Source organism: Podarcis erhardii (genome assembly GCF_964252035.2).
Source record: "Podarcis erhardii genome assembly, chromosome: 6".
Taxonomy (NCBI): Eukaryota; Metazoa; Chordata; class Lepidosauria; order Squamata; family Lacertidae; genus Podarcis; species Podarcis erhardii.
In genome coordinates this window covers 32301238-32317896 of record NC_138510.1, presented here as the reverse complement: position 1 = coordinate 32317896, position 16659 = coordinate 32301238, and the positions used below count along the sequence as shown (strand labels likewise).

Below are 16659 nucleotides of genomic sequence, written 5' to 3'. Positions count from 1 at the left end.
GGGCCATCAGCATACTGCTGACAACGTACTCTGAACCTCTGGATAACCCCACCCATCAACCTGTGAGAGAGATAACTTATTATCCAATTGTAACCATTACTTGAGCAAAGCACTTATTTTTAATAGGTGGGGTTTCCACTAGATCTGACTAAGTGTCATCCATGCCAAGGTGACTGGCTCTGGAGTGATTCTGCTGAAAACTAGCAGTCACAGCTGGCTAGGCAGGGAGGTGATGAATGCCTCCTTGTGAGAGGGAGTAGTCCCTGCCTGCTTGAAGGAGGCAGTGGTAAAACCACTCCTCAAGAAACCCTGGACTTGGAAAATCTAAGTAACTACTGGCCAGTTGCCAATTTCTCCTCCTTGGGCAAGGTTCTTGAGTGGGTGGTTGCAGACCACATCCATGTGCTCTTGGAGGAAACTGATTTTCTAGATCTATTTCAATAGGTTTAACACCGAAAAACTCCTCAGAGTGCCCGATCGGTACCTTTAAAGTCCCAATACATTGTTACATGAAAAAAAAAGTGTGACCGTGATACCTATTGGTCACATACATGCGTGATCATAGAAATACATAAATGATTGTCTAAAAACAAGCATTCAACTTGTTAATTAGCATCCATCTTAGACATGGGTATCAAAATGGAAAAAACACTGTGGTCAGCATTCAGTTAGGACTAGGCTTAGGTCCCTAAAAAGCAGGCTTCCACAGGTTTCTACCATCTCCTTGGACGTTGCCTTTTTGACACTGACAGTAAACTTCCAACCACAAAGTGTTGGTTAACAGTGTAGCTTTTTCTAAGACCACAAAGTGTTGGTTAACAGTGTAGCTTTTTCTAAGAAGGGCAGGTACCAGCTAAATAGGTCATGCTGCTTGCGAGCAAAGTCTGACTGAGAGAGAAGCAATCATGGCTGAACTTACCGTACATCAAGACGGTCTCTCTCTGTCTCTTTCAACACAATTGGTCCTCCAGGCCACCTTTAAGAGAATTGGAAAACTGGAGTGGTGGTCCCATCACTCCTCCCTGGGCTCTGAGCCTTCTCTTGGTGGTTCTCCAGCTCGTTCCTCCCACCATTCGTCTGCGTCCAACCAGACCATGACATTGTGGCACAGTCATCATAGATCTCTAACCTGCTAATTTAGCATTCCATATCTAGAATGAAAAAGCTAAAGGATATTTCTCAGAACTTGGTTTACCCCTGCTTTCTCACTTGGTATGAGAGCCACAAGTTTGCACATTTAAAATTACTTAGGTTACCTCTTAATACACTTAAACCTCAGTGGGGGGTGGGGTGGGGGGTCATAATACTCAGTACCAGCACTGCACCTTTTTTTCTAGGGAAAAAAAGCACTGGTCATAATAATTAGGGAGATGGAAGTGATAAGCATGACCTTGAAGCAAATTTACTAGTAAATAAAGGGATTCTGAGACACAAGTAAAAAGGATAATAATGGGAAAAAATCACTTGAAAGTTAGCCCCATACAATGTTATACAATGTTACTTAGTCATTGTGTTTAATAGAATTGGGTTGTAATTCAAGTCTGCATGTATTAAAAAATAAAAAATAAAAATACCAAAGACGCCAGTGGTGGATAATTTCAGATTGAATAATCCAAGATAACAGCATCAGGAACTTTCACACGGTGACCACCTGCAATCAAGACACTTGATATCTAAGGTTGCAAGCGCCACTGAATTCAAAAGGACTGACTTCCAAGTAGGCATGGTGAGGATTGCGCGCCAAAAGAACTTTAGAGCCCGTTCTGTTGCTGATACTCCCCCCCCCATGCTTTGGCGAGCATCTTGGAGCCCTTCAGCCTTATTTTTTCTTTTCTTTTTTGAGTGCCGTCTTTCCAACCCGGTCTAAGACCAAACCTCGCCCGCCCGCCCTTCTCCTCAAGCGGCGCCGCGTTTGCCACCCATGGTGCCCACCCTTGGCGAGCTTCTCCAAGGCGCGCCCTTCAGACAGGGAGACCTGGAACGGAAATCTTTCTTTCCCGCCACCTGGGAAGGAGGCTCCCAGGGCGGGCGGTGGGCACTGTCTGCGTGTGCGTCTCTCTCTCTCTGTGTGTGTGTCCCTGGGTTTGCGCGCGCGCGCGAAATTACCTCAAGGAACCAGCGGGGTTGAGTTGCATCGCGTCCCCTTCCCACCTCTGTGGCCGGGCGCATGCGCGGTCGGCCAGGCCCTGCTCTCCCTGCCTGAGCAGGTGCAGGGATGGGCCCCGCCATGGAGCGGAGGCAGCGGGGATGCCGTGGAGCCCCTGCCTGGGGGTGCCGCCGCCTGCTCCTCCTCCTCCTCCTCTGCGCCCCCCTGCTCTGCGCTTCTGGGGACACCAGCGTCGGCCCGGTAGGGACAGGGAGCGGCGAGCCGCCTGGCTGGGTGGGTGCCGTGAGGGAGACAAATGGGAAGCTGCTCCTTCCTCTCCATCCCCGGGCGTCGCCCCCGCTCCCAGCCCCCGGGCACGGAAACCTGGGCGGGGGGGGGGCGGCCTGCTGGGTCGCCCCCCGGCTGAAGGGGAGGGCAGGTGGAGGCGAGGTGGAGCTGGACCTTGCCCAGCCTGGCAAGGCTGGCAAGGCTGGCAGAGACAGGGAGGGGCTGCTGGGGTGCCCCCCTTCCTCGCTCTCCTCCTGGCACGGCAGCGTTGTCTCCAATTAAATGAAGGTGGACGCGGGTCGAGGGGCTCCTCCCGGCGCCTGGGGGGTGTTGTTGGCTGTTTTCCTTCCCCCAGAGGAAGGAGTGGGGATCTCCAGGAAGGCTGCTGATGGGGGGAGATATGTTTGGGTGCCGCTGCCTCGGAGGTCTGGCGTGGGGTCCTCAGGGGAAGGGGCCTGAGCTGCTCTCTTCCGCCTGCAGGGAATCAGGGACGGCGGCGGCGATTGTGGGGGTCAGGGGCAATGCCATGATGCCATGGAGGACGGTGGCTAGGATGCGCGAGGGAGGAAAAGGTGAATCGGGGTGCCCTGGTCTAATGGAAATGGGCACTTGAAACATGTGAGCCAGCTTCTCCCGGGGGGGGGGGGGGGGACGACGACGACTCGAAAATGTTCTTTCTTTTACGCCCCTAATGGTGCGTTCATGGGAAAGATCTGCCAGTATGTAAGAACGTGCATACATGTTATTGAGCAGCATGCACCGCTTTTGTGGCCAGCAGCGCAGGCACAGAGGGAGAAGCACGGCGCTGCCTAAACGTTAATGGTGCTGTTGATTTTGGGTCTGTAAATTATATTCCTGTACCCTTTTCCTTTTGCTAGCTTTTTATGGTGTTGTTTGGTACATGTCTCAGTGTTAATGCCTTCCATCAATAATAGGAATAATAGAAAAACATGGTGTGAAAATGCAACCAGGCACAACTTTTAAGGACGAAGATACGCATGGTTGACAATGCACATTTTAGCGTTTAGGATGCGGTTGGCCAGTTAAATGAGGTGTGCAGTTTTGTTTGTCAATATAGCTGAGTGTTATTACCTACTCCGTCTTGAATATACCGATTTAGAAGGGTTAAATTAATGAGGTGGGTAGGAGGTAAGGACAGTCCAGTTAACTGCAACTGTAGAACCTTCACAGAGCAGTGACAGGCTAGCAAACCTGTGCATAAAACTTCTGATACATGGGAACTGCTGGTCTGTTTGTTAACATTGACTGCTACTGACCAATGGCTGCTGGTGAGATGCCCCAAGGATCTTGTAGCTGACATTGCTCTAACAGCAGCAGCAGCCCCTCACATCACATGCTAAACCACTATTGACCCTGAGATAGGACTGGGGAAGACATTTTTATTGTTTGCATTTAAGAGCAAATCTGCCTAATCCACGTTTTCTGCAGCAATACATGAACAACCATTCTTCGAAATAAGCACTTTCTCAGATCTTGCAGTGCTGTCCTTCAGACAAGTACTATGTACAGAAATGCATATACTCTAGTAAAATGTGCATTCAGATATATATATTCTTGAAAATAATATACAAAATGCATTAGGGAAATTTGTTTGGCAAAAAAGGTATATTTTAGGCAATATTACCCGGAAGCTGTATGCCGTCTCAATTGGTCAATAAAGCAAGATGAGTGCCGCAACCCCAGAGTTGGTCATGACTGGACCTAATGGTCAGGGGTTCCTTTACCTTTTTTACATACAAGAGTGTATACTGTATTAGGAGAAATTTGTACAAAAAGGCCAAATTTTCATGAACTTTTAAAAATAAATAAATCTCAAGCTGCTGTGAGGATATGGATAACTGAATTTAAGACTGGAAGAAAGTGGAATTGGCAGGTTTACACATCCATAGACTGAGGAAACTTTCTAAAGTAATTTGGGAGAGGGGTGGGGATGTTGTATCATTATGGGTGCAGCCAAGCATTTGGGCATGCCTCAAGTAGCTGAAATAAGTTCCACTAGTTCCATCATCCCTGGCCACTGGTCCTACTAGCTAGGGTTAATGGGTGTTGTAGTCCAACATCTGGGGACCCAAGGCTGAGAAAGGCTGATCTGTAGAGTTGGGTGTGTATGTGCAGGTGAATGTTCCTGTAATGAAGGAGCTTGTGCTAATTACATTTAATATGCTACAGTTCCGTGGCCCCAATTTGGAGAAAGTTACATTTTGGCCATTTGAAATCAATGGGACAAGTGGATCACATCACAGCTAATGTTAAGTGAAACAAATAGTGCATTCTTAAAGATGTTTCCTTAGAAGGAATTCCATTCAGTTCAATAGGATTTACTCCCATGTAAGTGTGTGTAGGACTGTAGCCTAACATTCTCTGGATAGGATTCTATGAGCAGAGAAACTACCATGGCATGTGTGCACCCCCAGTGGTAGTGCTGCTGTGTGATAGCTGTGGATGCATTCCTGCCCTTAATTATGCATGGTTAAGTTTCCTTTAATTTAATGAGTTCTGTACCCGAGTAACTAGATGCAGGGTTGCAATTGCAGAGAGATCCTCCTTTATAGTGAAATATATGCATATCTGTTCAGAAGTAATTCCCATCCAAGTTCAGTTGGATGTGCCCCAAGGTAAGTGGGTATAGGATTGCAGTCTTATACTGTATTCCCAACCCCATTTAACTGTGAGTAAACCCCATTGAATTAAATGGGACTGACTTCTGAGTAGCTGTGGTTAGGATTTATATATTTATTTAGAGCGTTTGTACCCTGCTCTTTAGCCAAAAAGGCTCCCATACAATACATTTTAATATATATATAGTCCCTTCCTGCACACAGAATCAAACTCAGGCCCCAATTCTTAAACAGCTGTTCTTATAATGACCAGCTTCTGGTACAATTCAGAGGTAGGATGTGCCTGATAGCAATGAGCCCTGCTTCCTATCTTTCTCACAGAGGCAGTCTGATGAAATGGCTGCTTCAAGGTGAAAGTTGAGGGAGAGGAGTCCTGATGGAGCTGGTCTGTCACAGCAGAGCTGATGGAGTGAGCTCTGCTTTCCATCTCCCACTGACAAGCAGAAGGGGACAGATGGATTACAGCCTTAGTTGCAAACATAGGCTAATGGAGCCAAGTTTAATTGACAATGTGAATGATCAATAGATTAATTACATGCTATGCAATCAATAAATATATGTAAAACTATGCAGTTATGCTATCTGGATTTATGATATGGAGCAGGGGAAGAGTAGAGGAGAGCAATGAAAGCTAGAAACATAGATGTAAAGAAGCATAAAATGAATTGAAACAATAGAGTCATTAACAGCATTTACCCAAGTATTTTTAAACTAGATTTTGGGAAGAACTATGGTCCTCCTGGGTGCCATTTTTCATGAAGTTTGAACCATTAGTTCTCAAGCCATTTGAACTAGGAGTAGCTACCATTCTCAAGTTCATTCAAATGATAGAAAATAATATGACATAATTTGCTCGAGTTTTATAGAAGCATTTACGATAAATCTATTTGAATATAGAAATATTTGAACGAATAGTTGGGTCTCTAGCCCAGAATTATATTGTTAATGGGCAAGGTTGTACACACTACCTGGCACAGGTTCATACTGGTTGTTGTTGTTGTTGTTGTTGTTGTTGCGTTGTATTGTGGAGGCAGCATAGCCGTGTATGAAAAGTATAGAGAAAAGCCATCCTCATAAGCAATTCATAAGCAATAAAAATGAGAAGCAAATATACTACAGGTACCATTAGACATGCAATTTTCAAGTAAATGTATAGCTCCTCCCCCCCCCCTTGGGTTTGACAGTTAGTCTACAGATGCATGAAGTCCCTGGTGCTTTACTTTATATTCACTTGCTAAGTACTGAAGTACTAAGTACTTTGTGGACTTCAGCATCAGATCAATGAACACAAGGTGCAGATACTGTGTAGGGTGACATTAACTAGTCTCCTTGCAGAGAATGTAATTCTGGGTTAGAAATGAGTAGTTGCAAAGTAGCTTTCTGGCATTTTTGAGTAAGACCCATTTGTATACAGGTAAATCCTGCTATTTCCATAAATGATATTTCTACTAGGCACTTATGTGAATTGTTGAAACAGGCCCACAACCTAAAAGGTAAATACAAAGATATGTATATATTGCCATTTTAGGGCAATTGTCTGTTTGCTTTGAGCCTTAATTCAAATCTCTGAATATTTATTCTAAAGTTCAGTTTACATTGCTAGACATTTGTTCATGGTTGGTAGTCCTTTGAAACAAAAATATTTCTCCCCTTACACAAACTCTTGAGTTTGTCTTGAGTGACAATAGCAGAAAGATTTCATCCAACAGAAATTACACCATAGTTCTTCCCAAAATCCAAACACGGATGTGAACCAAAGTCAGTTTAGGTGATAATGAATTTTTTTATCTGCCCAGATCCTTTTTGTGATATGTTGAAACAGCAGTCAATATATTCCATCTGAAGGAATTGTTTGCTGATGCAGCAAGTGTTGAGATTGGGCTGTTAGTCATTTGAGGCATGCATTGTAGAACTCATAGAAGCTTTCCTTCAGGTATCGGTTTGTCTGCTCATAATTAAAATATAATGCAAGATAATATAAATTATTTAAATCTCCATGAAACTGAAATTGTTGCAGAGCAGTTATGGCTGTCCTGCTTCAAGCTACTGGTCAACTGAGGCAATCCTTATGGGGAATACAAAATGTTGGAAGGAGTGTTTAGCACAGGTGTATGGAGCCAGCTCTGTGGTTTTTTAGATCATAGCCATTTTACTCTAACCATAAGATTCAATATCATGCAGTTTCTAACACTAATTGTAGAGTGAAAAGATGATCATGTTAAAATATTCTGTTGGATCATTAGGCGTCCATGTCTCAGCTTCTATTTTAAAGGAGTAAATAAATACTGTAACTGTAACTTTCTCCATAATCACAGTAATGTTATGTGGTTACTGCTCTCTCCTTTATGGTTCAGTTGTTTATTTCTGTTCTTAATGTATCTTGAGAAGCTTTAAACATTGTCCTCTACTCTATTGACTTGATGTCTTCATAAAAATAATTTTCACATTTAAGTTTGGTTTTCTTTGACTTTGAAGTAGCTTTGACTTTAGTAGTTTTGAAGAAGCTACTAAAAGTGTTATTAAATACCTTTCCTCCACAGCAAGCTCTGTTTAATGTTTCCAAAATTATAGGCAGCATCAAAAATAAGTTGCATTAGCACAAGGATTTGTGTTTGTGCAATGGAGCTCCCCTTCCTCTCTTTCCCCCTCTTACACACCACAAATCTTCTCCAGAGGGTTGGGGGGGGGATGACACAGAATAGGTTTAGGGGTGTAGGGGGAGGAGGGGGTGGAGAAGTTCTGTTATACAACCCGAAATCCTTGCACTAACATAACTAATTCATTGGATATTGTCCTATGTTACTTCTTTTTCTTTTGGGAAATGTTTGTACATAGCATACGTGTGTGTATGAATAGCATGATCAATTAGGCTGCAATGTATGCTAACGTCTATCATAGTTTGTCTAATATCAATCTAAATTGGATACATCAGTTTACCAGTTTTTGGCAGTTCACCAAAGACCTCCACTAAACACATTCTTATTATGTAGTCCATGTTCTTTCACCTTGCCATAATCTGTTATAATTTTGATATTGAATTCCTGTCTACTGTATCAATGACTGAATATTTAAAACATTGGGCATTTGGGGGGCAATAAGTTAAAGATAGATCCAAGCATTAGCGTAGCCAGGATTTTTGTGGGGGGGGGGGCAGGCCTTTTGTTAGCAGCAGGGGGAGGCAGAACCTCAGTTTGCCATGTATTTTTATTGAATTTTATTGATGGGGGCAGCTGCCCCGCCCTGCCACCCTTGGCTGATCTGCTTCACATGCAACACTAAGCTATGGCTCGTATAAGAAACCATGAGTTACTGTAGCTACCAGTTGTCCCACAGTCAATCAACAAACCATGGCTTATTTATTTGAAGCTTGGTTTGTTTTTCAGCTACTTGAACCTTTGTAAGCGTGATGAGCTCTGAGGTTAGGTGGCCAAACATCTCATGGTTAAGGAAGGGTGCTAGTTTTCCACATAATATCAAGTCATAGTTAAAACAAATCAAGATTCATAAGCCAACAACAAGCCATGGCGTCAGATTGTGGTTTGTTGGCTATAATCACGCCATAGTTGAGCCACTGGGCAATGTTCACACAGAACACTAAAAAATGACTTAATAATCCATGTGAATCAGGTCAGTGTTAGCTGGTTTACCCCTTTTCATCTATCCAACAGGAAAAGTGAGTTCTGTTCACTGAATTGAGATTCTTACAGAGGCAACACTAATATTAGAAAATTATTTAATATAGCCAACTAAGGAATTAAATAGTGTTTCATAGCTGAAGCTAGAAAAAATTGAAACAAAGTGAGAAACATTTTTCCGATGACAGCAAAAGGCTTTTTGACCACTGTCTTCCAGGGTGGTACATAAAATGCCAACTGTTTCAATTTCCCAGTACAGAGATGAGTTTTCTAGAATATTTGTTCCACCTATAGTTTTAATGTGAGAAATCCAGTGAACTGTTTCAGGCAGGCATTAGGATTCTCAGTTTTTTCCCCGTTTTTCTTCTGTTAACATTTTGTTTGAGTACATTTCCCCATACATTTCTGGCAGTATCATTTATATGAACTCATGCACCTGAATGTTTTAAGTTCTCTGCTTTCTGAAAAGTTAATCAGATTAAAAGTATATAGAAGAGGGGGAAAATGCTTTGTGCATATTAAAATACCTTGGTCCTATAATTCAGACCTCAAAACTCATAAATGAGTTTTTATTATTGAATCCAAAAGAAATACTGTAACCCTGGGGGGGGGGGAGTTTCAGATGTTTGGGTGAAACACGAGTTTCTGCCTTAGCTCTGCCACTGCAGGAATCAAAGTACTAAATTGGTCATTTTCCTAGGTTTCAGGGAAAACTGTAAGAAATGTTAATGCACTGTGGGGTTTTGAATGCCACTTTACTGATTCTGAAGGGGAAGCTGTCAATCCTGTCAAAAAACTCATTTTAACCCATTTTATATGGCTATTCTTTTTTATATAGTTTATGGTCACCTGAAGACTGAAAAAAACAAACATATTCTCACTTTCAAGCTTTCTTTTGCAGTGTCTAATCATCCTTGATATGCTGTTGTTGGCATTTGTCTGTGTTGGTAGATGGGGCAGAGTGTGCCTTTGGCGGTGAAGTCACTGTTAGAAATTTACAGCACCTGCTGTGGCTGTAGAGACCGATACAGGAGAGACATGTTTTGTTGCAGTTGGGGCAGATGAAGGTATCTGGTTATGATGCCGTAGATGCACCATGACGTTTCTTCTCTGCACTCCTCCCAGTGGTCATTCCCCCTCTGGTGGCTGCGATGGATGCACAACCTGACTGCCTGTCTCCAGGCACTGCGGTTGTTGATGCTGCCAGCCTTCAAATCACGTTTGCAGACATCTTTGTAACACAGAGGTGGTCTGCCAATGGGTTTGGTGCCACCCATAATAATCCTCTAACTTAAATGTGTTATAGTTTTGGAAATTGTCTTCCTGCAGTTGTTCTGCTAGAGTTGGAGAAAGTAATGATGTGCCTAGTAAACAGAGGCAAATTTTTAAACATCCTAAGAAAGCTGAAAGATTTCTGAGACCCGTCTTAAGGTCAAAAGCGAGTGCAGGTAAAATCAATCTTTTGCATCCTGAAATAATGGGCATAATTCTTAGTTCTCCAAAATGTACAGTTACAGGAGAGTAACAAGGGGAGAGAATATGGGGGATCCATCTGTGTGGAATGCCAACTGCCTTGAAGGCAAGGCCAGCCTGCAACACTGCCATTTATGTCTACCATTACCTTTATGGGTTGATTTTCTGCCTGGGAGGGTGCAGCTATACAATTCCCTTGTCATCACTAAGTGATTTCAGCCTGCTTTCTCTTGTCTCCCCTTGTCGCCTAGCTCTGCCCAATAATTGCTTTAAGTGCTTTTTATTTTTGCTCTCTTGTTTGATTATCACACACACACAAATGTGAAGAGAGATGCTAAAAGTTTAAAGCTGAAATTAAAAGGGAAACTCGTAGTGGTGGGGGAAGTAGCCCAGTAAAATGCAACTTACCAGGAAAGTCATGCCTTTTTAGTTGGTGCTAAAACACCAACAATTATTTTAATAATTAAACAAGCAAAAGTGCGTTTTAGTGCAAATAAGACAGATTTTTAAAATTATCATCATCATCATCACACTCACAAAAATGGCATGCATCGGGTGTACCAGGAATGGGGAACCTGTGGCCCTTTGGATACTGCTAGACTACAACTCCCATCACCCCTCACCACTGGCCATGTTTGCTGAAACTGAGGGCAGCTGGAGTCCAACAATATTTTTTATGGCTGCAGGTTCTCCATCTCCTAGTATAGATGCATGGGGATAGCCTCACTTGCTCGATAAAGCACTGCACATATTACAGCTAAGGGCTGTATCCGTACCACCCGACTTTTTCAGACTCAAGACAGGGACATACATCTTCTGAGATGATCTTCTGGGTGAGTCACATGACCCATGCCTTGCTCTTGCCACCCCCAAAAGGCAAGGGCAAGGGTATGGCACTCAAAAGGGTTGCCGCAATCTTGCATGAAAAAATGGGATATCCCATTTTCTTCTGGGGCACGTACTGTAGCAGGTTTCTGGTGCTGTGCATGTTTCTGGTGCTAGCATAAAGGGGCTTAACATTTCCTTTCCTCCGCAAATCTGCTCTGCAGGGTCCCCAGCCCTTTGGAGGGTGCACGTGAGGGCTGGAAGGAACAGGGTAGGAAGAAGAACGTCTGTTCCACAGGTAGAACTGCATTGTTGTTCAATACAATCAGGTTTTCTGCAGAAAAAAAGATGGGGAAATCCTACAAAATGATGATAACGACATATAGATGCCCCAATTAAAAAATGAGTTCCAAAAACATGATAATTTGGCTTGGTAATTTGGTAAAATGTTGGTGTGAAAGAATTCTAATACTTCCTGCTTTTAATAAACACACCTTGAAAAAATATGAAGGGCCCAGCTTCTTTCTCTGAGGAATAAGGTTGCCTACCATTGATGTGTTTTTATTTATTTATATTTTAATAACCACTTACACACAGTTCTCAATGTGATGTGAAATAAAAGCACCTTAAAAACAATCAAACAATTGAAGATAAACACACAAATAACATATATCCCAATACAGAATAGACACCCATGGCAGAAACCCATTCATGTAGCTGGAATAAAAATGTCCTCAATTGTTTCCAGAAAGTGTAGCCAGTGGGCACTTGCTGTATCTTGTCAGGAATACTGTAACACAGAGCAGGGCTTTCAGTGTGGCTGCCCCTGTTCAGAATTACTGTGGAGCAGGCCTCTGATAGCTTTGGAACTTGCAGAATAAGCCCTCTCACAGATCACAGTGACCTAATAGGGGCATAAAAGATAAAGGTGTATTGGTTTCTCCTCTTGTATGGTTAGAGGAAGCTTACCCAAGCCCTGAGAGAAGAAGGCTTGTTGACATTGTTGTTGAGCTGGATTTGTGGTAAATTGAGATCAATATGTCAGAACTTTTTGGATTGAAAAATTGGGCTTTTGTGATCAAAGATACCTATGATCTTAGTTTGGAGTGTTTAGCAATTGAGATCCTAGATAATTAGCAGAGACAAATAAAGTAGGATTTTAGTTTTGAAAGCATACCCCAAGAACAATCCTCCTTGATGAGCAATATAGGAGAACACTGCCTTTCAATGGAACCAACAGCTAGCCCTAAAATTGATGATACCTTATCCTGGAAGCCCCCAAAATTATTTGTGTAGCTAACTGATGAGCAGATGTTGTGTCTGCCTAATAGCCTTTCTATGGCTTAATGACTCAGGATTTTGTTTTTGTCATTTTAATACATCTGGAATCTAAAAACTGGCTGGCTGATACCTCTGCCCACCCCCACCCCTTTTTACTGCCTTTATATATTTTCAATAATGCAAAACGAGAATCAAAGGAAAAAGAAAAACCCATAACAATAAAGCACCTCTGCCTTGAAAAAAACAAGGGCATTTTCATGTAGGAATCCTACCAGTATGTAGATTTGATTCACAAGACCTCAGGTATATTCAGGTGCTTGAGGCACTTATAGTAGTGCTGCATGAATTTTGTGTTTTGTCCATTAAGACCAGAGCTTTTAGTGTCATGATACCTGCCCTTCAAAATGTGCTTGCAATGAACACTAGGCAGAGACCTACAATATGGCATTTAGGTACCTGCTTAACATATACCTCTTCTCCCAAGCTTTCCCTGAGAGGTGATCCACCTATATTGACATACTAATTGGTTTATCCTGTATTCTGCAGTGTAGGTGATAATGGAAATGGCTGCAAATAAATAAATATGTGGTCACCCTGGGCTGTCATTTAGTAAATCCTCTTAAATGGATGCAAGTCAGCGTTGCGACACCATTGTGCATTATTATTTTTTATAAAATCTGTCTTATTAGACCTAATGACATAAATTGAGACAACTTGTGTATTTTTATGTATTAAGTTAACAGCAGAGCAGGATTATGCAGCTTTCAAATTAAAGCAAAATACATTTCTAAAATATACTCAACAATGTGCAAATTACCTAGGTGGGCTGGCTGTATAGTTGAGGCAGAGGGACCAATGCCTTTCAGAATGTATTGGCTCAAATCAATGAAGTTTTGTTTCTCAGGCTTCGGGTGAGACATTTGTTTAGGATTTCATTAAATTGAACTGTCTTTAAATATTTTTCATTGTTAACTGCAAATATAAAATCATGTTGCAAATGGCTCAAGTGATTATGATCAGTGCCTACCTACTGAAAATTAGTGGCCATGTATCCAATGGGTGTAAGTTTTAATCTAGATTGTTATGGTACGGTAATTCCTCTATATGTCTAACCCCATTTAATTTTTTATTTCTTCAACTCTTTGCCATATCATTATTTGCTGTTATTTTTGTCCTGGACTGTTGTTCTGGGATTGAGTTATTTAGCATTTTAAATACAACATAAATATATTAATATATGTGTGTGTGTATATATATATATATATATATATATATATATATATGAACAAAGTCATGCGAGTGAAAATCCATTGCACGAGTAGATGCGCACAACTGGATATTGCTATGTATTTATGAAAGAGAAAATACAAGTATAATTGGAGAAATGTTGCAGTATATAACAGCTTTGTGGGGATATTTTATATAGAAACAGTATGGAAGAAAGAGTTCAATCCTAACCCTCTTTCCAAGTCCCAAGCATGATCTCTTCCCTGCCTCTTCTCACCCTGTCCTTCTCCTGGTGTGGCTGCTTTTTGTTAAGAAAGAAAGGTCCTAAGCATGCTATTTTTAAAAAATGTCATCAACGCAACATTTTTAGTCCTCAGAATGTAGACTATTTTGAGTAAATTACTACTGTAGTCTGTAATAGTTGTGCAATAGAGTTACATTGGTTGATGTCAAAACCTAAGACATTACTGCTACATTGAAAATATGTTGAATTGGTTTAACTTGTGAGCTCTGCTCTATACATGACAGGTCTGTAAACATCTTATCATCAGAATTTGCAAACATTGTGTGTGTTATGCTGGTAAATCCTATTAGGTAGCAACACCAGTTAAGGTTGCTTTATGACTTACTTTCAATAGAGAACTAACTTTTTCACTTTTTAATCTAATATCAAATTTTAATCCTAGCTGTTTACCTAAGAGTACATATTCCTTTTAGAATTCTATGGACTAATGGTGACTTTATTCCCTTCCCCCATTTTATATGCAGTAGAGGGAGATCTTGAACAGGCACTGTCACATATAGTTTGAACCAAAGCTTTGTTTGGAAACAGGACAGTCCTTTGCTTGAGGCTTCCTCCAGTCAGACTGGACAGCCATGGTCGAGACTAGAGGAACAAATAGTCTGATCTGTTATAAGACAATGTTTTAATTTTTTCCTTTGAATGTGTTCTTAAAGTCTTTCAAATATTGGTCATATTTAAATGCATTAATTTCCTACATTGTCTTGTCACACCCTAATTTGATTCTCATTGGAACTCTATGTAGTCTGCAGCACTTTGATAACACAAAAACCATGCGGACTACTATTGTAAACAGGTTTATACATTTTGGGTATGACAAAAAAAAAACACAAGAGTGTGAAACAAAAATGTGTGGGCAATCTACCCTCCACCCTCAGAACCACCTGGCATATACTTTAAAATAAGCACATCAGCTGAAATTGAGATATGTACACTAATGACCTGTATGCAGACAAAAGAGATAAATTTGCACACAAACTGTAATTCAACCACCCCTGGGAGGTTAGCAAACTAGCACTGATTATGGCAATCAGGCTTTGCTCATGTTGTACTTTTATTGTTATCCTCAAAACAGCATGTATTCAGATATACCAAGCAGAATGAATGAGCTCAAAATATGCAGCAAAATGTTTCAGCTTTGGATTTACAGTGGTACCTCGGGTTAAGTACTTAATTCGTTCCGGAGGTCCGTTCTTAACCTGAAACTGTTCTTAACCTGAAGCACCACTTTAGCTAATGGGGCCTCCTGCTGCTGCCATGCCGCCGGAGCACTATTTCTGTTCTCATCCTGAAACAAATTCTTAACCTGAAGCACTATTTCTGGGTCAGCGGAGTCTGTAACCTGAAGCGTCTGTAACCCAAGGTACCACTGTACATTAAAACTAATAGAGTGTAACACTTTAAAAATAACACATCTAACCTGCTTATATATACTGTCAAATCAGACTATGTTGTAAACGTGGTTTCGCTTTACCATATTTTTCAGAGCTGGTTAAAAACCTATGGTTATCTGCTCCCTTCTGACACCCGAATGTCTGCTCTGCACTCAGGAAAAGTTATGCAGTCTGCAGTCACCACTATGCAGCAGTTTTATGGCATCCCTGTGACAGGAGTGTTGGACCCAACGACTATTGAGTAAGAGTTACTTTTGTAAACAGTTGAAAGCATTGTATTCACCAAAATCATCATTAATTGCTGGATGAAATCCTGTATAATGTGGACCTGCATAAATTCACGTGGTGCTTATGTATTCTCTGGAACAGAACATGTCTCTGACTCCTGGCTCAAATGGCCAACCAAGCCCCATTTCTTGCTAAATAAATTTAACTGGAAATGAACTGATCAACTAACATAATCCATGTTAAATCCAAAATAAGTGTGTTCATACAGGGATTTGTGCTGGTTTAATTAAATCGGTTTAACAACTGGAACTCTGTGCATCACAGAGACATGCAAAAATAACATTGTGTGCAATGTATAATATAACCATTATTGTGTTTTGTCTAAATCCCATATATACAGAGGTATTGCAGTTCTATATCTTAAACCATTCTATATTCTGGAAGATATGCTATTTCAAAATGCGTCTCTGACATAATCTGAGCCTGATCTTTACTGATTTGTGTAGTGCCAAACTGCATGAGATGTTATTAATGCACACACAATTTTTCTTGCAGAAATAACTAGCAGAGCAGGACGGTTGTGGGGAGTGATGTTCCATATTGGAACTCTGGCATGGAGCGGAGAGTTCTTTAGCCCTCTAGTGTGCTGCAATTGCAATCTGGAACAGGGGAACCCCATTCCTGAAATTTACATGGGCAGAGGAGCATTAGCTACTTCTGAAAGAAAAATCACACATTAAGAGCAAATAGTTTGGCTCTTATGTACACATAGTTATATGAATGTCAACTTTCCTCCCTTCCTGCTTCCTACAGCTCAGAATGTAGATAAACTGATTGGTAAATGTATTGGTATTTTTACTTTTGTCTAATCTATAATGGAGGGACGCAGGTGGCGCTGTGGGTTAAACCACAGAGCCTAGGACTTGCCGATCAGAAGGTCAGCGGTTCGAATCCCCGCGACGGGGTGAGCTCCTGTTGCTCAGTCCCTGCTCCTGCCAACCTAGCAGTTTGAAAGCACATCAAAGTGCAAGTAGATAAATAGGTACCGCTCTGGCGGAAAGGTAAACAGCGTTTCCTTGTGCTGCTCTGGTTCACCGGAAGCGGCTTAGTCATGCTGGCCACACGACAACGGAAGCTGTATGCCAGCTCCCTCGGCCAATAAAGCGAGATGAGCACCGCAACCCCAGAGTCGGCCATGACTGGACCTAATGGTCAGGGTCCTTTAATCTATAATGGATCCAAGTCATTGTTAAAATATTGTTTTAAGCTCCCTCCCCACTTT

General features: G+C 41.6%; 1 protein-coding gene across 2 annotated transcripts in view; it reads left to right on the top strand.

Moving 5' to 3' along the window:
• Positions 1–2145: 2145 nt before the first annotated feature.
• Positions 2146–16659, top strand: part of MMP24 (matrix metallopeptidase 24) — a 34243-nt gene continuing 19729 nt past the window's right edge. The window contains exons 1-2 of one of the 2 annotated variants that reach the window (XM_081864762.1): positions 2146–2380; positions 15242–15390. In XM_081864762.1, coding sequence (XP_081720888.1) covers positions 2216–2380; positions 15242–15390 — 314 coding nt within the window. In that variant the 5' untranslated portion in view covers positions 2146–2215. The remainder of the gene's footprint in view (positions 2381–15241; positions 15391–16659) is intronic. The other variant, XM_081864763.1, reaches the window with a different exon arrangement.